Source organism: Saccopteryx leptura, chromosome 1 (assembly GCF_036850995.1).
Source record: "Saccopteryx leptura isolate mSacLep1 chromosome 1, mSacLep1_pri_phased_curated, whole genome shotgun sequence".
NCBI lineage: Eukaryota > Metazoa > Chordata > Mammalia > Chiroptera > Emballonuridae > Saccopteryx > Saccopteryx leptura.
Genome location: NC_089503.1, coordinates 100,095,058 through 100,118,820, shown reverse-complemented (window position 1 = coordinate 100,118,820; position 23,763 = coordinate 100,095,058). Strand labels below are relative to the sequence as shown.

The window sequence follows — 23,763 nt, the reverse complement described above, 5'->3', positions numbered from 1 at the left end:
TGCTGTCTTTTCTGTCCTCTCCTCCAAGCTGTCTCCCTAAAGTGAGTGCCAGAAGTTTACTTCCTGTGGTAGCACGGGGTTTCCCTATGCTTGTCCCAGGCTCGTCCCAGGTGTCTTAGAGGTTCTCTCTTATGCTGGTATTGTACAGTTTTTGTATGCAAGGTGTAATTATTCTGTTCTTATCCATTCATTCAATGTGTGTACCATACTTCAAAATGACTTTGGTTGTAGCTGTCATCTCTGCTGAAGGATTGTAATCCTTTTAGCTTCTCACATGGCAGTCTCCCTGTTCTCTTGATCTCTCCTAGCTGCCTCTCCTTGGACCTTCTCCAGCTTAGTGACATCTTTCTTGTAGTAAATCTGTCTGCACTGAACACAGTATCCCAGCTGCTGAGGTGGTTGTGTTTGTAGGATAAGGGTTTCTGTCTTGTTTTCAGTATCCACCATGATGTTCACACTTGCTGTATTTAATAATCTCTGTTTTCTTTTTATCTATGTTTGTAACTTTGTATATACTGTGTTGTTTTGCTTTTGAATACTTTTTAAAATTAAGAGCCACATGAGAAATATAATCAGTATAATAATACCTTAATATACACATACTGAGTAAATAAATGGCTGCAGTGATGTTAAAAAAAAAGGTGTATGGAAGGAAGGAAGGAAACTATCATTGGTTCTGGGCCAGCTGTGCGCCAGCTGCCTCTACTTATCTGCTAGTGGGAGATTGTGGAGTAGTTCTCCCTTTCAGAAATAACAAAAGTAAGGCCCTGGCCGGTTGGCTCAGCGGTAGAGCATCGGCCTGACATGCAGGAGTCCTGGGTTCGATTCTCAGCCAGGGCACACAGGAGAGGCGCCCATCTGCTTCTCCACCCCTCCCCCTCTCCCTCTCCTTCCTCTCTGTCTCTCTCTTCCCCTCCTGCAGCCAAGGCTCCATTGGAGCAAAGTTGGCCCGGGCGCTGAGGTTGGCTCTGTGGCGTCTGCCTCAGGCGCTAGAGTGGCTCTGGATGCAACAGAGTGATGCCCCAGAGGGGTAGAGCATCACCCCCTGGTGGGCGTGCTGGGTGGATTCCGGTCGGGCGCATGCGATAGTCTGTCTGACTGCCTCCCTGTTTCCAGCTTTGGAAAAATGAATAAAAAAAAAAAAAAAAAGAAATAACAAAAGTCATTAAAAACCTTTGTACACATGTCTTTTAAAAACCCTTACTCCCAATCCCAAGTGTAATTAATTGAGGAATTTTTTCCATACCTTTAGGACAGGTATACACATTCTCCCACATATTTTGTGTTTTGTTTTTTGGGGTTTTTTTTTGATAGAGTGAGTCAGGGACAGACCGACAGGAAGGGAGAGGGATGAGAAGCATCAATTCTTTGTTGCTACACCTTAGTTATTCTTCGATTGCTTTCTCATATGTGCCTTGACCGGGGAGCGACAGCAGAGTAGTAACCCCTTGCTCAAGCCAGCAACCCTGCGCTCAAGCTGGTGACCTTGGGGTTTCATACCTGGGTCCTCCGCGTCCCAGTCCGACGCTCTATCCACTGCGCCACTGCCTCGTCAGGCCACATTTTGTTTTTTAAATGTAAGTGCTATATTGTATATACTGCTCTTCTATGTCAGCATGTGCAAGTCTCCCTCATCCTTTTATTAGCTGTAAGCTTTTCCATACATAGATGTAATGTAATTTTTTAAAAATCCTGATTTATTTAACCATTTATACTGAAGGGTGTTTAGATTTTTTTCCAAATTGACCATTATGTGGGGGTTAGTTTCTGGATTTTCTGCTGTTTCCTGTTTATCTCTTTGATTACCTTCATACCAGTATCATGCTATCTTGATCACTGTAGCTTTATTATAAATCTTGAAATCATTTAGGGTAAACCCTCCAACTTTGTTCTCCATTTTCAAAGTTGTGTTATGGATCCTTTGCATTTCTGTATGAGTTTTAGAATCAGCTTGGCATTTATTTTTAAGATTTTATTTATTGATTTTTTTACAGAAAGGAGAGAGAAAGAGAGAGAAAAAGGGGGGAGGTGAAGGAAGCATCAACTTGTAGTAGTTGTTTCTTGTTGCAATTCTGTACAATAATATCCCATTAAGATTTTGATTTGGATCACATCCAAGCTATAAATTGATTTAGGGAGAATTGACGTCTAAAACAATGAGTCTTCCAACCTATGAACAGGGTCTGTCTCTATTTAGTTTTTCTTTAGTATCTCTAAGAAGTGTTTTGTAGTTTTTAGTGTACATCTTGCCCATATTTTGTTAGATTTACCCCTAAATAGTTCATGTTCTTGATGTTTCAGCAAATGGTGTATTTAAAATTTTAATTTTCAATTGTTGCTTTTATATAGAAATAAAATTGGTTTTGTGTATTGACATATCTTCCAAACTGACTAAACTCATTTATGTCAGTTCTAATAGGTTTTTTTTTTTGTAGATTCCATAGGATTTTCTACATAGATGACCATGTATGTCTTCTGGGAATAAAGACATTTTTACTTCTTCCTTTCTAATTTGCATACCTTTTGTTTCTCATTCTTGTCTTATTGCTTTGACCAGAACCTCTAGAATAATTGAGTAGAAGTGGGGACAGTGGACATTTTTGCCTTCTTCAGGGAAAAGTAGTCAGCTTTTCACCACTGGGTGTGTTAGGCATCCATTTTGTAAATGCCCTTTATTAGGGTGAGGAAGTGCCTTTCTATTCCTAGCTTGCTGAGAGTTTGAGTCAAAAATGGATATTGGATTTTATTAAATGTTTTTTCTGTATCTATTGATGGGATCAGATGATTTTTCTATTTTGGTCTGTTAACACACTGATTGATTTTCAAATAAAATGTTTCAAATATTTAAAAAAAAAGTGACTGGTGCCTGACCTGTGTTGGCACAGTGGATAAAGCATTGACAGAGTGCTGAGGTCGCCAGTTCAAAACCTGGGTTTGCCTGGGCAAGGCACATATGGGAGTTGATGCTTCCTGCTCCCCTCTCTCTCTTTTTCTCTCTGTCTCCTCTCTAAGAATGAATAAATAAAGTCTTAAAAACAACAACCACCACCACCAAATAAACTGACTGGTGCTCTCCCTCTTGGGAGCGTGCCCAGGCTTTTCTTTCTTTTCTCTCAGGTGCACGTTTCCTAAACTCTGAGGGTCCCTGTGGGACTCGCAACCAGGGGAGCAGTGGGCTAACCCGGGAACCTGTCTCCAAGGCCCCTGGTTCTGACTTTCTGGAGAGCCAGAGCAGTCCTGCCCAGGTTCTCCTGTTGCTGCTTCTACCTTAAGCCCTTCCTTGTTTCACTGTCCCCACCTTTACTGTACTCTCAAATTAAAAAAAAATGTTAAACTGACCTTACTTTCCTGGATAAAGTCTGCTTGGTCATAAATATATCATATGTTAGTCCATTTGATTTTCTAAAATTCTGTTAAATATTTTTACTCCAAAACAAGTTTGAAGGGAATGAGGTAGATAAGAGTTTGGGTATTTTTTATTACTGATTTCTAATTTTATGTATTCATTATATTCTTTGTTGCAAATTAAGACTTCTTTTGTGACTCAGTAAATGATCTTCTTTATGTAAATGTTTTATGCATGCTTGGTAAGAATGTCGTTTCTCATTTTTGGATACGGGGTTCTGTTAGATGTCCTTTATATCAAGCATACTAAATATGTTTATCTCTTGTATTCTCAGTCATTTTGTCTGGTCTCACTCTTGAAAGATAGTTTAGTTGCATATAGAATTGTTTGTTGAATATATGCATCCCTTTAACAGTATTATGCACCATTGTCTTCTGACTTCTAATTTTGTAAATAAGGCATGTTTTACTGGTCTCTTATTCTTTTGTAGGCAATCCGGTCCCCTCCCCCGGTTGTTTTTATTTTGTTTTTAATTTTAGTGCTCTGTAATTTCACTATAGTGTATCTAAGTATGTATCAATATTTACTGTATTTTTCACTCCATAAGACACACCTACAGTTTTTTTTTTCTTTAAAAAAATTTTTTTTTAAAGATTTTATTTATTCATTATAGAGAGGGGAGAGAGAGAGAGAGAGAGAGAAGGGGGGAGGAGCAGAAAGCATCAACTCCCATATGTACCTTGACCAGGCAAGCCCAGGGATTTGAACCGGCAACCTCAGCATTTTCAGGTTGATGCTTTATCCACTGCACCACCACGGGTCAGGCCACACCTAGATTTTTAAGGAGGAAAAGAAGAAAAAAATATTCCGAACCAAATGGTGTGTTAAAATATTTAATAAAATACCTGTACTTTATTTTTCACTCCATAAGACGCAAGGGCATTTCCCCCTCCACTTTTTTGGGGAAAAATATGCATCTTTTTTTTTTTTTTTTTTTTTTTGTATTTTTCTGAAGCTGGAAATGGGGAGAGACAGACTCCTGCATGTGCCCTACCGGGATCCACCCGGCACGCCCACCAGGGGGCAATGCTATGCCCCTCTAGCGCCTGGGGCAGAGCCACTCTAGCGCCTGGGGCAGAGGCCAAGGAGCCATCCCCAGCGCCCGGGCTGTCTTTGCTCCAATGGAGCCTTGGCTGCAGGAGGGGAAGAGAGAGACAGAGAGGAAGGAGAGGGGGAGGGGTGGAGAAGCAGATGGGCGCTTCTCCTGTGTGCTGTGCCCTGGCTGGGAATCGAACCCGGGACTTCTGCACGCCAGGCCGATGCTCTACCACTGGCCAGGGCCGGAAAAATGTGCATCTTATGGAGTGAAAAATACGGTATTTTTAATTACCATTACCATGCTCAGAAGTAATGCTCAAAATTTGGAGTTTTCTCTCCTTCCTTCCTTCGATGCTTTACCCACTGCACCACCACAGGCCAGGCTGGAGTGCTTTCTTACTCTGTATACTAATGACTCTCTTCAATTTTGGAAAATTATATCTCTTCTTTTCTGGAACTCTTACTAGAAATATATTGGACTTTCTTCTTATTTTTAATTCCCTGTGTCTCTTCTGTTTTATTTAAAAAAAAAAAATCACTTTATCTTGCATACTGCATTCTGGATAATTTCCTTCAGTATATTTTTTACTAGTTTCTTTTTCTGTGTTAAATTTGCTGTTTAATCTTTTTTATTTTTAATATAGTGACTCTACCAATTCCTATTAAGTTCTAATTTTTTTTTTTGTATTTCTGGGTTTTTAATATAGAATTCTGTTATTTCATTATGGATTTTACTCCTCTTATTACCACAGCGATTGTAAATGTAATTATTATTTGTCTTCTTTTGATTGATCTACATGCCAAGTCCATGATGGGCTAATTTTATGTCACTGGTTTTCTGTCATGGTGAACTGTTTCCTCACATGGCTTGTAATTATTTATTGCGGACTTTGTGAGTTCATCTTCTGTGAGTATTTCATTCCCGCATTGTCAAGTGGCTTTATAATGGCTTCTGTCAAGGATTTTTCAGTGGTTTAGGACTGAGTTTTTATATTAATTTCCTGACTTGGGATTTCCTTAACACATTCTGGCCTCTATATATACTTGTATCTTGGGGTTTCAGTTATTTATAAAATTTTACTTTGCCTGCGTAGGTCCTGGAGTGTGGCACCTGCTTCCTTCTTGTTTCCATGGCCCGTGAGGTTCTTTTATTTATGGAGGGAGTGTTCTTAAGGCCCCTAGGTTTATGCAAATGTCTCATTTCCAGTTGCCAAATTCATGGAGGCCACGTTCACATTTTGTGTCTGTAAGTTGACATTAAAACCCAAGTTCCCAGGGCCTCTATCCAGGTAGATGCCAGCCTTGACTTATTGGCTTCTGCACCTCTTCCTCAGATGGCACGTTTTCTTTGTTTCTGGCATGTGAGGATTTCTTTTTCTGTCTATGTTGTAAAAAAATATTTTTGTCTTATTTTGTTGTAATTTTTATATATCAGTTGTATTTATTTGTGTTGGCATGGGGTAAGGAAAAGCCAGATGTTTTTTCAGTTCAGTGTTCCCTGAAGTTCTGTGTTTCCTTAGAAAAAATTTTTAGAATTTGAATTGATATATTATATTAAAAGATGAGCCTGACCGGGCGGTGGCGCAGTGGATAGAGCATTGAACTGAGATCCGGAGGACCCAGGTTCAAGACCCTGAGGTCTCCAGCTTGAGTGCGGGCTCATCTGATTTGAACAAAGCTCACCAGCTTGGACCCAAGGTCGCTGGGTTGAGCAAGGGGTAACTCGGTCTGCTGAAGGCCCACGGTCAAGGCACATATGGGAAAGCAATCAATGAACAACTAAGGTGTCGCAACAAAAAACTGATGATTGATGTTTCTCATCCTCTTTGTTCCTGCCTGTCTGTCCGTATCTGTCCCTCTCTCTGACTCTCTCTGTGTCTCTGTATAAAAAAAAAATTTAAAAAAAAAATAAAAAAAATAAAAAAAGATATGCAGCAGGCCCTGTGGCTCAGTGGATAGAACATCAACCCGTCATGTGGACATCTGGGCTTGATTCCCAGAAAGGCACACAGAAGAAGCAACCATCTGCTTCTCTCCCCCTTCCCTCCATCTTCCCCCCTCCTGCAGCCAGTGGCTCAGTTGGTTTGAGCATTCCCCAGGCGCTTAGGATGGCTTGGTTGGTCCAAGTGCATCAGCCTCAGGCTCTAAAAATAGCTCAGTACTTAGGCATCAACCCCAGATGGGGTTTCCAGGTGGATCCTGGTTGGGGGGCATGCAGGAGTCTGCCTCACTATCTCCCCTCTGCTCACCTTTAAAAAAAAAAAGATGTGCAGCATTTAAATATTGTTAGTTAATACCAAATAATTTTCTATTATAGTTTATTAGTCTCATCAACAGCACATATGATTATTCATTTAAAAGTGATATCAATTAAGAAATTATCAATTCAAAAAATTGTCAGATCTGACCTGTGGTGGGCACAGTGGATAGAGTGTCCACCTTAAATACTGAGGTCATAGAGCCAGGATAATCAAAACAGCATGGTAGTGGCAGAAAAATAGACACTCAGACCAGTGGAACAGAATAGAGAGCCCAGAAATAAAACCACATATATATGGTCAAATAATCTTTGATAGAGAGGCCAATAACACACAATGGAGAAAAGAAAGCCTCTTCAATAAATGGTGCTGGGCAAACTGGAAAGCACATGCAAAAGAATGAAACTCGACTACAGTTTGTCCCCTTGTACTAAAATTAATTCAAAATGGATCAAATACCCAAATATAAGACCTGAAACAATAAATTACAGAGAAGAAAACATAGGTACTAAACTCATGGACCTTGGCCATAAAGAGCACTTTATGAATTTGACTCCAAAGGCAAGGGAAGTGAAGGCAAAGATAAATGAATGGGACTACATCAGACTAAGAAGCTTTTGCACAGCAAAGGAAACTGACAACAAAACAAACAGACAGCCAACTAAATGGGAGATGATATTTTCAAACAACAGCACAGATAAGGGGCTAATATCCAAAATATACAAAGAACTCATAAAACTCAACAACAAACAAGCAAATAATCCAACAAAAAAATGGGAAGAGGACATGAACAGACACCACTCCCAGGAAGAAATACAAATGGCCAACAGATATATGAAAAGATGCTCATCTTCATTAGCTATTAGAGAAATGCAAATCAAAACTACAATGAGATACCACCTCACACATGTTAGATTAGCTATTATCAACAAGACAGGTAATAATAAGTGTTGGAGAGGCTGTGGAGAAAAAGGAACCCTCATCCACTGTTGGTGGGAATGTAAAGTAATACAGCCATTATGGAAGAAAGTATGGTGGTTCCTCAAAAAATTAAAAATAGAACTACCATATGACCCAGCAATCCCTCTACTGGGTATATGCCCCCAAAACTCTAAAACATTGGTATGTAAGACACATGCAGCCCCATGTTCACTGCAGCATTGTTCACAGTGGCCAGGACATGGAAACAACCAAAAAGCCCTTCAATAGATGACTGGATAAAGAAGATGTGGTACATATACACAATGGAATACTACTCAGCCATAAGAAATGATGACATCGGATCATTTACAACAACATGGATGGACCTTGATAACATTATAATGAGTGAAATAAGTAAATCAGAAAAAACTAAGAACTATATGATTCCATTCATAGGTGGGACATAAAAATGAGACTCAGAGACATGGACAAGAGTGTGGTGGTTACTGGAGGGAGGGGAAGGAAGGAAGAGAGAAGGAGTAGGGGGAGGGGAGGGGCACAAAGAAAACCAAATAGAAGGTGATGGAAGACAATTTGACTTTGGGTGATGGGTATGCAACATAATTAAATGTCATGACCTGGAGATGTTTTCCCTGAATCTATGTACCCTAATTAATCAGTGTCACCCCATTAAAATTAATTGTGTAAATAAAAAAAAAAAGATTCAGTTGTGCTAAACCAAAACAAAAAAAAATACTGAGGTCGCTGGTTCAAAACCCTGGGCTTGCCTGGTCAGGGCACATATAGGAAGCAGTTGTTCCTCTCCCCTTTCTCCCTAAAGTTGATAAAAAAAAATTATCAGTCTGAAGGCAAGAAATTATACCTGATGGTTTTAATTTGCATTTCCCAAATTATTCATACAGTTGAGCTGGCTGTGGTTTATCTTTTGTGACTTGCTTGTTTATATCCTTTGCTTTTTTGTCTCTTGTGTTGCTTATCTTTTTTATTTTTGTTGAGGAGGTGGAACTCTTTGATTTTCCTGTGTATTAATCTTAAACTACTGTTTCTACTATTTAAAAAAATTTTTTTTATTGATTTTAATTTATTGTGTTTACATAGATTCAGGTGTTCCACCAAATATATCTCCCCCCACCTTCGTGTTCCCCTTGACACCCCCTTTGCCCCTTTCCCCCAATGCCTCCCCCTTTCCCTCCAGGATTTGTTTTCCTGTTCTCTATAACACTGTGTTATGTATATATAATTTCACTAATCTCTTTCCCTTTTCTTATTCCATCCTCTGATCCCTTTTCCCTTTGACCGCTTTCCCTCTGGTTCCTGTGACCCCACCTCTGCCTCTGTTCTGTTCCTCAGTTCACATTGTTCATTAGATTTCTCAAATGATTGAGGTCATATGATATTTTTCTTTCTCTGCCTGGCTTATTTCACTTAGCATAATATTGTAGTTTCCAGGTCCATCCATGTTGTCTCAAAAGGTAAGATTTCCTTCTTTTTCACGGCTGTGTAGTATTCCATAGTATATATGTACCACAGCTTTTTAATCCACTTGTCCACTGACGGACACTTGGGCTGTTTCCAGATCTTGGCTATTGTAAACAATGCTGCCATAAACATGGGGGTGAATTTCTTCTTTTGAATCAGTGATTTGGTATTCTTAGGATATATTCCTAAAAGTGGGATAGCTGGGTCAAAAGGCAGTTCCATTTTTAATTTTTGAGGAATCACCATACTGTTTTCCATAGTGGCTGCAGCAGTCTGCATTCCCACCAGCAGTGCAGGAGGGTTCCCTTTTCTCCACACTCACCAGCACTTATTGTGTGTTGTTTTGTTAATGAGCACCATTCTGACAGGTGTGAGGTGGGATCTCATTGATTTTAATTTGCATTTCTCTAATGATTAGTGATGTTGAACATGTTTTCATCTGCCTATTGGCCATCTGTAGGTCCTCTTTGGAGAAGTGTCTATTCATTTCTTTTGCCCATTTTTTGATTGGATTGTTTACCTTCCTGTTGTTGAGTTTTACAAGTTCTTTATAAATTTTGGTTATTAACCCCTTATCAGACATATTGTCGAATATGTTCTCCTATTGTGTGGTTTGTCTTTTTATATTGTTTCTACTGGTTTCTCATCTTCTAATTTTCTTTCTGCTTTCTTATGCACTGAAGAAGAATTTACTTCCTTAGAACAATTATACTAGAGGTTGTGGTCTGTGTATAAGTTACAAAATTTTTTGTAAGTTCTTTTTCCTGGTAAAATATACCTAAAATTTACTCTTTTTACCATTTTTAGATACACGGTTCACTGGCATTATGCACATCCACAGTGTTGTATGATGGTCACCACCACCCTTCTTCAGAACTTTTATCTTCCTAAGTTGAAACTCTGTATCCATGAAATAAAACCCCTGCTCTTCTTGCTCCCTACTTCTGGTAACCTCTCCTCTACTTGCTGTCTCTATTAACTTGTCTTTTCTAGGTACTTCATGTAAGTAAACTCATACAACATTTGTCCTTTTGAGACTGGCTTATTCAAGTCTGCAGGGCTCATTTGTGCTGTAGTGTTTTTAGAATTTAATTCCTTTTGAAGACTGAGTAGTATTCCAGTGTATACACATACATTATTTGTCAGTGGATCTTTGGGTTGTTTCCACCCTTGGCTACTATGACAATGCTGCTTGCAACATTGTCATTAAAACCCAAGTTCCCAGGGCCTACATACAAACACCTGTTTGAAGTCTGCATTCAGTTCTTTTGGGTGTCTACCCAGAGGTTGCATTGCTGGCTCACACGGTAATTCTGTTTTCAGTTGTTTGAGGAACCACCATAATGTTTTTCCAGCCTCTTAAGCATTTTACATTCTCACCAGCAGAGCACAGTGCTTCAGTTTCTCCACATCTTTGCCAAACACTTGTTATTTCCTGCTTGTTTGATAGTAGCTGTGAGATGGACGTGGTGGGGTATTTCATTGTTTAGTTTTCATTCCTGTTTAGTGATGTGGAGCATCTTTTTCATGTGCTTACTGCCCATTTATATATCTTCTTTTTATCTTTTATCCCTGGTATTTTCCCTTTTCTGTGTATTTACTGTTTTACCTGGATAGAGATTTCATACGGAGCTCGATTGGGATTCTCTTGGGATTGTGTGGATTAATTTGAGGATTATTGGCATGCTCAGGAACATGGACGTTCTCTTTGATTGTTTTTTTCTTCTTCTCTTTTTCCTGGCTTTCCAGTAAAGCTTTATAAAGATTTTGTACTTTGGATTTATTCCTGGGTATTATATCTTTTATATTGCTATTGTGAATGTTGTCTTTTTTTTTTTTCTACTATCTGCCTTAATGGATTATTGATAATGGTGTGTAGGATAAATGGTTTATTTTGGACTTGTTCATGGTGAAACACAAGTTCTTGAAACCCGCCTTTACATTATTCTCTTGTATTGCTGATCCCCACTAGCTTAGATTGTTCACTCTTAGGAGTTTGGAGAATTTTACCAAATCAGAGCTTTCACAAGACATTTCTCTTCCTCAAACCATTTATAAAAATGTTAATCAAGGTTCTTATCTATTTAAAATCAAATTTAGACACCAATCTAGCACGAATTTCCAGAAACCCCAATGATTGTATGTCTCCATCTAGAGAAGTCCCTAGGTCTCCTAATCCTTTTTTTCCTATCTCAGTGAACCCTTTATTCTTAGCTAACTGGTACTCTTAGATTTTGTGGTATCCTTCCCTGCTTCCCCTTCTCCTTCTGGCTTCTCTCCTGCTGTCTCTCTGTCCTTCCGTCTTCTCTCTTCTTCTGTCTTCTCTCTACTTCTTCCCCTTTTCTCTAATTCCTCCTCCTCTGCCTCCTCACCATTTTTTTTTTCTATATTTTTCTGAAGCTGGAAACGGGAAGAGACAGACTCCCGCATGCGCCCGACCGGGATCCACCCGGCACGCCCACCAGGGGCGATGCTCTGCCCACCAGGGGGCGATGCTCTGCCCACCAGGGGCGATGCTCTGCCCACCAGGGGCGATGCTCTGCCCCTCCGGGGCATCGCTCTGCGGAGACCAGAGCCACTCCAGCGCCTGGGGCAGAGGCCAAGGAGCCATCTGCTCCAATGGAGCCCCGGCTGCGGGAGGGGAAGAGAGAGACAGAGAGGAAGGGGGGGGGGTGGAGAAGCAAATGGGCGCTTCTCCTATGTGCCCTGGCCGGGAATCGAACCCGGGTCCCCCGCACGCCAGGCCGACGCTCTACCGCTGAGCCAACCGGCCAGGGCCCTCCTCACCATTTTTTGTTTTTCTCCTTTTTCCCCAAGTATCTCTGGACTAGTCCAGGGACTGACTACTGTCTTCTGCTCATCCACAGCCAGGACATCACAGGTGATATTTACTACTTCAACTTTGCCAATGGGCAGTCCACATGGGACCATCCATGTGACGAGCATTATCGGAACTTGGTGTTCCAAGAGCGCAGGAAACTATCAACTTCTGGGGCCACTAAGAAGAAAGACAAGAAAAAAAAAAAGAAAAAGGAAAAGAAAGACAAGAAGGACAAAGACACCTTCAAAAGTCCCTTGGTGAGTCTGTGGATACCAACTCAGAGGCCAGGGCTGCAGCAGAGGGGATATGGGGAACCTCTGGGTATTTATACTGGGAGGTTAAGAGCAACGACAGTGAATAGTAATTTTTTTGACTGTGTCACCTGAATTGTGCCAGTCTTTTGGCAAATTTTCCTTTCAGCTTCTAGAAGTTGTTACTGTTTCTAACTAATTCCTTTCTCCCACCCTGGGGAAGCACACATTACATAATAGAACTAGTGAGAGAGAGTGCTCTGCTGAGGAGGGTGGTTAGCGGTGACAGTGGAAGAGCAGCCGGCAGAGGCCCGAGAGCCTGGATGAGCAGGTGGTTTTCCCCTTCTTTCAGAGTTCAGCCGCCCTAATGTGGGTTCATTGTCTCTGGTATGAACCCTTGATGTCCAATGGATCATAACTCAGCTGTCGGAACACCAGTCCCTTCACGGTCCCCAAAGGAAAGCTTTGGGCTTTGCCCACTCCTGTGGGTTGTCTGTTGCCAGTGTCTGGGTAATGATGGATAACTGAAATTGTATAGCAGTGTGATAACCTTGGTCTCAGGTAGCTATTTTGCTCAGATTTGAAGGTGTTCTTGTCTATTGTTGTTTTATTTGTCTCTTCAGGATGTCTGCTCATAGGAGGCAGAATTATCACCCTCACTTTACAGGAGGAGAAGTTAAAAGTTGGAGCCATCCTGCAGGGAGGCCCAGGCTCTCCCAGCACACTGTGGCCGTGCAGGGAAGCCTGCCTCCTTTCCTGCACCCAGGATGGGGCAGGGGAGGGCGGCTCAGCCAGGTGGGCAGCACTGGAACTGTCTTCTCAGCCCTCTCAAGGCCGGCTGATTTGTTCTTTTGTCTGTAGCCTTTATTTCCCACCAGTGCCTCGTGCTTGCTTCTCAGTGAAGATTTCCTCTATCTTCCATGCTTCCCAAAGTGTTCATTCTAGCATTGAGTGGTTTCTGACGCATTTATCTTTCTTATCATTTCTGAGCTGTAGAGATTGCTCCTCCCTCCCTTTCCCTACTCCACGTTATGACTGCTTATGATTCTGAGAAATAAGATAACAACCCCATCCCTCTGGCTAGAGAAAACAGGACAGGTAATTTCCACATATGTTGAATATTATTATTTTTTTTTTACAGAGAGGGAGTCAGAGAGAGGGATAGACAGGGACAGACAGACTGAAATGGAGAGATGAGAAGCATCAATCATTAGTTTTTTTCTTTTTTAATAAATTTTTATACTGGGTATATACCCCAAAACCTCAGAAACATTGATACGTGAAGACACATGTAGCCCCATGTTCATTGCAGCACTGTTCACAGTGGCCAAGACATGGAAACAACCAAAAAGCCCTTCAGTAGAAGACTGGATAATCATTAGTTTTTCATTGCACGTTGTAACACCTTAATTGTTCATTGATTGCTTTCTCAAATGTGCCTTGACCGTGGGCCTTCAGCAGACCAAGTAACCCCTTGCTGGAGCCAGCGACCTTGGGCTCAAGCTGGTGAGCCTTTTGCTCAAACCAGATGAGCCCTTGCTCAAGCTGGCAACCTCGGGGTCTCGAACCTGGGTTTTCTGCATCCCAGTCTGATGCTCTATCCACTGCGCCACCGCCCAGTCAGGCCACATATGTTGAATTTTTTTTTTTTTTTTTGTATTTTTCTGAAGCTGGAAACGGGGAGAGACAGTCAGACAGACTCCCGCATGCGCCTGACCGGGATCCACCCGGCACGCCCACCAGGGGCGATGCTCTGCCCCTCCGGGGCGTCGCTCTGCCGCGACCAGAGCCACTCTAGCGCCTGGGGCAGAGGCCAAGGAGCCATCCCCAGCGCCCGGGACATCCTTGCTCCAATGGAGCCTCGGCTGCGGGAGGGGAAGAGAGAGACAGAGAGGAAGGAGGGGGTGGGGGTGGAGAAGCAAATGGGCGCTTCTCCTATGTGCCCTGGCCGGGAATCGAACCCGGGTCCCCCGCACGCCAGGTCGACGCTCTACCGCTGAGCCAACCGGCCAGGGCCATATGTTGAATATTTTAAAGTAACATGTTTGAAGGGTGAGAGATGTACAATGGGATTTTCACTTACCCGGGATTATTTTACATGATGTTCAGCATCTGGACAGGCTGTTGCATGGCTAAAGGGAGGAGAGAGGATGAAGTGAGGGTTCTGGGTGAGGGTTGGGTAATAGACGGAGTTCCGGGTGTGTGACTGAATCCCTGGAGCTCCCTGTTAGAAAGAATTTCTTCTGTAGTTTCCGGATCTGGGAGGACAGTTGGCTAACCCTGAGTTGCCAGTCTGATCTTAGGGCCCAGGACTGGGGTCTCAAGTCGAGGTTTGTCTAGGGGGCAGTGCAGTGACTGACCTGGGCTTAAGTGGTTTGGGCTCTGTGGAGGTGTGTGCTCACAGGCCGGGTGGAGTTCAGTGTGGTACTTGTAGGGCATGATTAATTTTTTAGGGTTTCTGGCCCCAACATTCTCTGACTGCAGGGACCTCTCTTGAATAGTATCAACTTGTGCCTTTGGTAGAAGACCTCGGCTAAGTTTCCAGGGTTCAGCTCACTGTTAGGTCCCCTCTTCTGTTCCTTCTCAGATAATTCTGGTAGTCCTTGCTAAGGGTGGTGGATTTTATGGAATTCACTAGTCACGAAACTGAGAGCTTGATGGTACCTTAGGGTGATCTGGTTGGAGATTTTCAGACTTAGTAGTGAAGCCCCGTTTTCAAATTGGTTCCTCCAGAGAGGTCTTACATGTGAAGACATGGAATTGCTATGGTTGAACCTGGGGGGTGGGTCTTGGTGAGGCCCCTTTCTCATCACTGTGCACTGTAATGTCCTATTGGGTACCATGTGGAACCACCCTGCAGGTTCTATAGAGCAAGGTTTGTATGCTATTGACCTAGTCTGGCCTCCTTTTCATAGATGAGGAAACTAGGGCCAGCAAACAACAAAGCCCAAGGGAGCTTTTAGCCTTTCTTCCCTCTTTGGTTTTCGTTTTACTTTAAACGGAGGGTGGGTTTCTGCTAAGGACTTGCCAAGCAAGGGCTGAAGTAGCAAGTCTAAACAGAAGTGCTTTGTCTTAGTTTTCTCTGCATGTTTGTATATCCATCTAGGAGACCCAGCCTGAGCAGGGACTGCTGCCTTCTTCCTCCTTTCTCCATCGCCCATCCCTGCTTCCAGCATCGGAGCTTGCTGATCTGGACCTAGATCAAGAGATGCAGGCTAGAAGTGAGGGCTACTTTAAGAAAGGGAAGAACCCATGCATGCTTGGTGACAACCCCTGGCCTCTCATGGGCTCCCTGCCCAGCAAGCTGCAGTCACCCTGCAAAGGCCAAGCTTCCTGGACCCACCAGGTCTTTGCTGATGTGGAGGAAATCTTGGGCAGTGCCCCAGCCCAAAGCAGGCCAGAATTAGGTGATCAGCAGGGTCTGGAGAAACCCCAGAAGCCTGCTGAGAAAATCTACCTGGGGTTTTCAGACCCTGAAATAGAAGAGCTGGAGATGAGGACCAGACAGCAGAAACTTGGCACTCTGAGCCCTGGGAGCTGCTGGCCCCTTCAGAATGGGAAGGAGGTGTTAGACAGCAGGAGCCAGGTCTCTGTCCTCTCTCAACTTTCTGAAACCATCAAGGGACCACCACTGAACGGGGAGCAGCACAGCCACCATGCAGCCAAGCTGAGCTCCACTGGCCCCGGGGAGGACAAGGGCCAGAGCCCCATTCCCTCCCCACCCCCTCAGGAGGACTGCTCCCTGTCCCCTTGTTCCTCTGACTGTATGCTGCCTACCAGGAAGAGCAAGCTGTTCTCATTAGACAGGGGCCCTGCTGAGGACCTGGGCTGGCCGGGTATTCCTGGGAAGGGTGGGAGCCTGGGCTGGGGAAGGAGGAGGAGAGAGCCTCCAGGGTTGTGGATGGGACAGGTCTCCAGGCTTGTCAACAACGATTCCCCTGGGAGCTGCAAGGAAGCAGAGCCCAGTGACCCTGAGGATCTAGGGGCCTCAGCTGAAGAGCCACTTCAGGGACTTTCCCTGATACCACCTGATGCTCTGGTATCAGAACCAGCCCAGAATGTCCCTTCAGGTAGTGCCCCTAGGGCATCTCCTCCCAGGGAGAAGAGACAGTCCCCAGAGTCTTCAGAGCTCCAAGAAGATGACAGACAGCCTAGTGGGTGTGAGCCTGACGTAGAGAGCAGCAGAGGCAGACTGGCTTCTCACCTCAGCTCTCAGACCATGGGGGAGGGGAATAACTTCCCATGGGACCTGCAGAGCTCTCGGGGGTCTGGACAGGGTGCGGGCCAGCTCAGCCCTGGACCCAGAGATTTATTCTCCAGCTCCTTCCTAGTAGCCCAGCTGTCCCCCTTACAGAGCTCTGCTGAAGAGCTGTCAGAGGGTGAAGACTGCTCTGAGGATCAGAGGTTCTACCAGCACATCCTGCAGGTGGCGGAGATCTCCAGGCAGCTGGAGGACCTGGGGGTGCCCGAGGGCATGCAGGGGCTGCTGTGCAAAGACTTCACCAGCACGGTCTGTTGCATGGCAGCTGAGTCTTTCAGGATGTCTAGTGCAGGTGAGCACGAGGCCAGCAGAGCCATGGAGAGGGACTCAAGGTTTCTGGCTTGTGGGCCAGAACTGCTGGAGCATCCTCAGAAGGTGGCCCTCGCTCCGGCTGCGCAGGAAGTTGCTCAGCAAACCTGTTTCCAGCCAAGCAGCAGCCCTCCCAGGCAGGGGCTAGTCAAGCTGAGTTCCAGTGGAGGGCTTGCTGTAGAGCCAGACAAGATGCAGCTTATTAACCAGGTAGGCTTCAGAGAGCACGGCCTTCCAGCTTCCGTGGACAGGGCAGCGAGGGAAATGGTTGTGTTAACGTCTTGGTGCAACCATCAGGTCTGATGGCCTGTTCTGCCCTCCCAGGTAACCATTGATCCCTTAACTACTCAGGACAACCATATGGGATGACATATGTTTCTTGTTTTTTATACCCTGTCACCTGCAAGATGGAGTGAAGTTACTTAGACTTTCTGGGTGGCTCACATACTTTGGAGATTAGTTTTGAGCATGAGCAAAGTGGCACCAATCCTGGCACTCATGCAGGGTGTAGGTACTTTCCTGGGATTTGGGGAGCCTTTCCAGCAGCTGATTGTAGAAAGAGGTTCTCCTAATCAGACACCCTACTTCCAACCTGGGAATTTATTCCCTTCCCAGAGAATGGGAGAGTTAATACTGTCACAAGGGGCTGGAGCCCAGAATCTGTGTACCATGCGTAAGCTGCTTCTGCTCCTTGCTTCCCAAGGTTCCCAGGGTTCCCAGAAACCATGTGAATAACCTGTGTCAAGCTGTGCAGACCTTGTTTGTGCCTTTGCTTCTTCCCCCGCTGGGATTTACTGAAGGCTTGGGCTTGCCCTATCCTGTTGATCCTTGTCCCTATAAAGAGTCATACCATATTCTTCATTTAGAAGAAGTGAGGTTGAATCAGAGACCCTGGGGTTAATCTGAGTCTCCTTGGCTGTTCTGTTGCCCAGTTGTGGCTTCACTGAGTTTTTACCTCTGGATCCTAATTGCTGGTGTGCACTGGTTCTCTGTTAACTCTGATAACTACTGTAGCACTATAAATATCAGCTAAGCTGCAGATTATTCTGGGAATTTTAATTAGTTCAAAGGTAGCAAGTTAATCTGTTCTGTACGATGGTGCCACACATAGCCCACCGGCAGAGTGTGATGGCCATCTACAGTGTGTCCGTAAAGTCATGGTGCACTTTTGACCGGTCACAAGAAAGCAACAAAAGATGATAGAAATGTGAAATCTGCACCAAATAAAAGGAAAACCCTCTCAGTTTCTGTAGGATGATGTGGCAGCATGTACGCATGCGCAGATGATGACGTAACACCATGTATACAGTGGAGCCGCCCACGGCCATGCCAGTGGAGATGTGGACGGTACAGAGGAAAGTTCAGTGTGTTCTGTGGCTCGCTAAATTCGAACCTGTGACCAAAGTGCAACGTGAATATCGCCGCGTTTATAACGAAGCACCACCACATAGGAATAACATTGGTGGGATAAGCAGTTGAAGGACACCAGCAGTTTGGTGGAGAAACCCCGTTCTGGTAGGCCATCAGTCAATGACGAGTCTGTAGAGGCTATACGGGATAGCTACCTAAGGAGCCCTAAAAAATCTGTGCGTGAGCCCACATCGAACTGCACTGAATAGGTATGAAACTGGGAGGGTTTTCCTTTTATTTGGTGCAGATTTCACATTTCTATCATCTTTTGTTGCTTTCCTGTGACCGGTCAAAAGTGCACCATGACTTTACGGACACACTGTATAGAAGATGATCAGCTAGGAGCCAGGAACGTGTAATTTCCCCGCTGACCACTGATGTGGTGAAGGCTTGGGAGAACCAAGTCCTCAGCATGCCTTCTCCCTCCCATAAGCCCCCAGCACATTAGCAAATTAGCCATGTTAGGAGTCTGGCATTTGCCATAAATACAGTGTAGGAAGTATTTTGCTTGCTGCTGCACTGGGGCCTGTTGGGAGGCTGGAAGTTAGGAGGAACAGGTGTTCACTCTAGTTCACCTCAGAGAAGCTCGCTTGGACTCCTTTTCTGCTATAAGCAGAGGACAGCGTAAATGCTGGCAGAGAGAGAGCCCTGGGTGCCAAGCTCATGTCTGTCCTGCTTGCTGGCCCTGTGACTTTGGGCAGGGGCTCTGACCTCACCAATCTGTATGGGCTCATATGGGAAGGACAGTGGCCTCAGGATGTAGACATGTGTGTAAGATGTTAACTCGGGGCCTGATGCTCACATAACGTGGGCCAGATTTATTTATCACCTCTTTCTGCCTAACAAAGACACTCTACCACAGGCCAGGTAATTGGGAACCTGCAAAGGCCTGGGCATGGTTTTCATGTCACTGTTCAGATGAAAGTCTGTTGCCCTTCTCCTGGGGAAACAGACGCTGTTCAGAACCTGTGTGATGGTCCAGCTCCTAGGCCAAGGCTGTGGGTGGAGATGGCCATCTGAATGTTCTAATTCTGGCCTTCTCTGGGTCCCTCTTTCTTTCTCAGTCCCTGAGGGATTAGAGAGAAATGGAATTTTTGTGCTGTTTTATACATTTCAAGTTTTTTTGCAAAGTGAATTTTAAAGAGCTCCTTGTAAATTGTCCTGAGAATGCTCTCCTTGCTTCTGCTTCTGAGGCCAGACCATTGTGATGTGAGTCCCTGGAATCACAGCAGCTCGGTACTGTTGGGATAGCCCCGGACCTCTCACATGCACTAGTCACAGTCATGGTCTCATTTGAACTTCTCGACAGACCTTGAGTGATCTGACACACACTGTCTCCATCTTGCAGATGAGCAAACTGAGAACCTGGGAAGTGTCCGGGGTTCTGACTCCTGGCCTGATTTCCCCCATTCCTGGTGTGTGAACCCTTCTGAGAGCAGGGCAGAGAAGGGGCTGGTCATAGCAGGGTCCTGGCAGCTGCTGCTGTCCTCATCAGTACAGTAGCAGGAGTTCTGCTTTTGTTACTCATGTATATTGTTTCATAGTTAGTTATTATTATTATTTTTATTTTTTTATAAAAACTACATCTTTTTTTTTTAAAGATTTTATTTATTTATTTGGGGGGGGGGCAGGAAGCATCAATTCCCTTATATGCCTTGACCAGGTAAGCCCAGGGATTCGAACCAGTGACTTCAGTGTTCTAGGTTGATCCTTTATCCACTGCACCACCACAGATCAGGCCGTAGTTAGTATTATTTTAATCAAAGTAGTATGTGCTCATATTAAATGAAGTCAAATAGTACCAAAAGGCACATCATAAAATATGGCAGTTCTGTGGTGTGTGTGTGTGTCCCTTTCCACGGGAGCTTTTTTCTGGTATTTACTTCCATATTTGTAAACAGTGTGCTTACACTGCTTTTTCTTTTTTTTTCTTTTTTTTTTTTTTCTTTAAGTGAGAAGCAGGGAGGCAGAGAGACAGACTCCCACATGTGCCCGACCAGGATCCACCCGGCATGCCCACCAGGGGGCGATGCTCTGCTCTGCCCATCTGGGGTGTCGCTCTGCCGCAATCAGAGCCATTCTAGCACCTGAGGCAGAGGCCGCAGAGCCATCCTCAGTGCCCGGGCCAACTTTGCTCCAATGGAGCCTTGGCTGCGGAAGGGAAGAGAGAGACAGAGAAGAAGGAGAGGGTGAGGGGTGGAGAAGCAGATGGGCGCTTCTCCTGTGTGCCTTGGCCGGGAATCGAACCCGGGACTCCTGCACGCCAGACTGACGCTCTACCACTGAGCCAACCGGCCAGGGCCTTGCACTGCTTTTTCTTGATTCATCAGCTTTAAATTTTATCTGTTGAGACTTCTTATTCTGGTCGATGAGTTTTCTATCTTTGCGCTCCCCTCCCCCACACACCCTATGTTTCTTTTGGTTGGAGAGCAGAGCCCTGTACGGCCTCTGCCAGATGTGAGATAGCAGCAGAGTCATGAGAAGCAGGACACCAACCTGTGAGTTCTCATGCAGTTGGCACAGGGTCATTTCTGGATGTTGTGTTTCACTATTAGCCTCTGAACAGAGGTGGTTTAAATTTGAGCAGGTAGGATTTAGATGTTTCATTTTCATGTCTGTTTTCAGCTCTCAGAGCCACATAGTTTTTTGGGTTTGTAACAAGATGCTTTCTGTTGCCCAGGCCCTAGGCTCCTCGTTGGCCCCAGTCCACGTTCCTCCTGGGGGTCTGGCTCCCTTACGAGATCTCGTGGCTGCCCCACCCTCTGTGTTTCGCGTGTCTCAAAATATCAGCTTGGGGAGCTCAGTGGGATCTGGTCAGCTTGGAGAACTCACGATGGTAAATGCTTTTTCTTATGTTGTATATATAGTGACTGTGCATTAGGGCCTGCCTGCTCCATGCTAGGAACAGCGTGGCTCATAGCTGAGAGATAGAGGGCAGGGGCCGAGTCCTCAAAGGTCATACTCTGGTTGGGAATGTGAGCCACACTTGCATGATGCTGAAGGTAGGCTCTTGGCAGTGGAGGATGGACCCATACCACAGGGACTGCGGTGCCAATTTCCCAGTCCGTCAAGTCAGGGCAGTTGAGAGTTGGGGAAAGGAGGGATCAGTATGAGCCTGAGTGACCAGGATCAGCTCTGTGGATGTGGTGTGCTTACTCTCTACGGCATCTAAATAGAAAACATTCTGGAGGTCATTCTGAAGGTCTTCCTTGTGAGACCCTTGATTTTCTTTCTCTATTTTGGAGCCTTCACAGGGTCTGAAGACTGCTGCTTACACAAAGGGTCTCTTGGGCTCCATCCACGAGGACAAGAATGCTCTCAGCTTTTTGGCTTTAGGGGAGGAGACAAACAAGGAGGAAGAGGCAGAGAGTGACAACCAGGTAATGATGACTCCTCCTGGCTTGAAAACCCTCTGCTATTTTTTTGAAAACTTAACTGTTATGGTAAAATCTATATAACATGAAAGTTGTACCTGACTGCCAGTGCGCAGTGGATAGTGTGTCGCCCAGGAACACTGAAGTCCCCGGTTCAGAAACCCGAGGTCGCTGTCTTGAGGGCAGGCTTGCCAGCTTGATCATGGGATCATCAACATGATCCCAACATCACAGGCTTGAGTTCAAAAATTGCTGTCTTGAAGCCTAAGGTCACTGGCTTGAGCAAGGGGTCACTGGCTTGGCTTGAGTCCCCCCACCACCGGTCAAGGCATGTATGAGAAGCAACCAATGAACAACTAAAGTGATGCCCCTAAAGTTGATGCTTTCCATTTCTCTCCTCTCTCTCTTCTCTCTCCTCTCTCTCTCTCCTCTCTCTCTCCTCTCTCCACTCTGTCTTCTCTCTTCTCTCTCTCTTCTATCTTTTCTCTCTTTCTCCCTTTCTGTCTCTCTCAAATCAATAAAATAAAAAAATACAATAAAATGTTGAGCATCTTTATTTTTTTTGAAGAAATAGTTGCCATTTTAACCACTTTTAAAAAAGATTTTACTTACTGATTTTAGAGAGTCGATAGGGGACAGGAAGCATCAACTTGTAGTAGTTGCTTCTCGTATGTGCTTTGACCAGTCAAACCTGGGGTTTCGAACTGGTGACCTTAGCATTCCAGGTTGACGCTCTATCCACTGTGCCACCACAGGTCAGGCTATTTAATAAATTAAGTATACAATTCAGTGGCCTTAATTACTTTTAAAGTGTTGTACAGTTGTCACCACTGTCCATTTCTAGAACTTGCCCATAAACCCAGATAGACACTCTGTGTCCACTAAGCAGTGATCTTCCCCCTTCCATGGTAACCTCTAATCTACTTTCTCTTTCCATGAATCTGCCTATTCTAGAGGTTTTATATAAGTATAATTATACAGTGTTTGTCCTTTAATGTATGGTTTCTTTTTCCTTTTGAATTTATTGGGGTGACACTAGTTAACATCATTATATAGGTTTCAGATACCCAATTCTGTACCTCATCTCTCTTCACCGCATTGTATGTTCCCCCTCCAAGTCCAGTCTTTGTCCATCACCATTTATCCCCCATACCCTCCTCCCCACCCCAGTAGTTACCACTCTGCTGTCCATGTCCATGAGTTTTTGGTTTTTTTTTCCTTTCTTCATTCCTCCATTTCTTCATTCTACCCATTTACCCAGCGCCCCTTCCCACAGCTGTCAGCCTGTGCTCTCTGTGTGAGTCTCTATTTTTTTTTGTTGGTACATTTGTTTATTAGATTGCACATATGAGTGAAATCATATGAGATTTGTCTTTCTCTGACTGGATTATTTCACTTAGCATAATGATCTCCAGGTCCATCCATGCTGTCGGCAAAAGGTAAGATTTCCTTCTTTTTTTATGTCTATGTAGTATTCCATTGTGTAAATGTACAACTTTTTAATCCACTCATCCACTGATGGACACTTGGGCTGCTTCCAGGTCTTGGCTATTGTAAGTAATACTTCAGTGAACATGGGGGTGCATACATTGTTTCTAATTAGTGTTTTGGGATTCTTTAGGACACATTCCCAGAAGTTAGATCACTAGGTCAAAAGGCCATTCCGTTTTTAATTTCTTGAGGAATCTCCATACTGTTTTCCACAGTGGCTGCACAAGTCTGCATTCCCACCAACAGTGCACGGGGGTTCCCTTTTCTCCACATCCTCGCCAGCACTTGTTTGTTGATTTATTGATGATAGCCATTCTGGCTGGTGTGAAGTGATATCTCATTGTGGTTTTAATTTGCATCTCTCTGATGATTACTGATGATGAGCATCTTTTCATATGTCTACAGGCCATCTCTATGTCCTTTTTTGGAGATCCATCTATTTGAATCCTTCGCCCATTTTTTAATTGTATTGTTTGGGTTTTTTTGGTGTTGAGTATTATAAGTTCTTTATAAATTTTGGATATTAAGCCCTTGTCAGATGTATCCATGAATATGTTCTCCCATTCAGTGGGTTGTCTTTCCATTTTGCTGACCGTTTCTTTTGGGTGCAGAAACTTTTTAGTTTGACGTAGTCCCATTTGTTTATCTTTTTTCATTTCCCTTGCCTGACAAGATATATCAGAGAATATACTGCTATGAGAAATGTCTGAGATTTTACTGCCT

At 44.3% G+C, this 23,763-nt stretch overlaps 1 protein-coding gene across 10 annotated transcripts in view; it reads left to right on the top strand.

Annotated features, from left to right (window-relative positions):
- CEP164 (centrosomal protein 164) overlaps nt 1–23,763 on the top strand; it is an 89,736-nt gene that overhangs the window by 19,182 nt on the left and 46,791 nt on the right. For 7 of the 10 annotated variants that reach the window (XM_066372606.1, XM_066372580.1, XM_066372583.1 and 4 more), the window contains 3 exons: nt 11,991–12,201; nt 20,856–21,011; nt 21,421–21,555. In XM_066372606.1, coding sequence (XP_066228703.1) covers nt 11,991–12,201; nt 20,856–21,011; nt 21,421–21,555 — 502 coding nt within the window. Of the gene's footprint in view, nt 1–11,990; nt 12,202–16,895; nt 16,976–20,855; nt 21,012–21,420; nt 21,556–23,763 lie in introns of those variants that run through there. The other 3 variants (XM_066372577.1, XM_066372594.1, XM_066372589.1) reach the window with 3 other exon arrangements.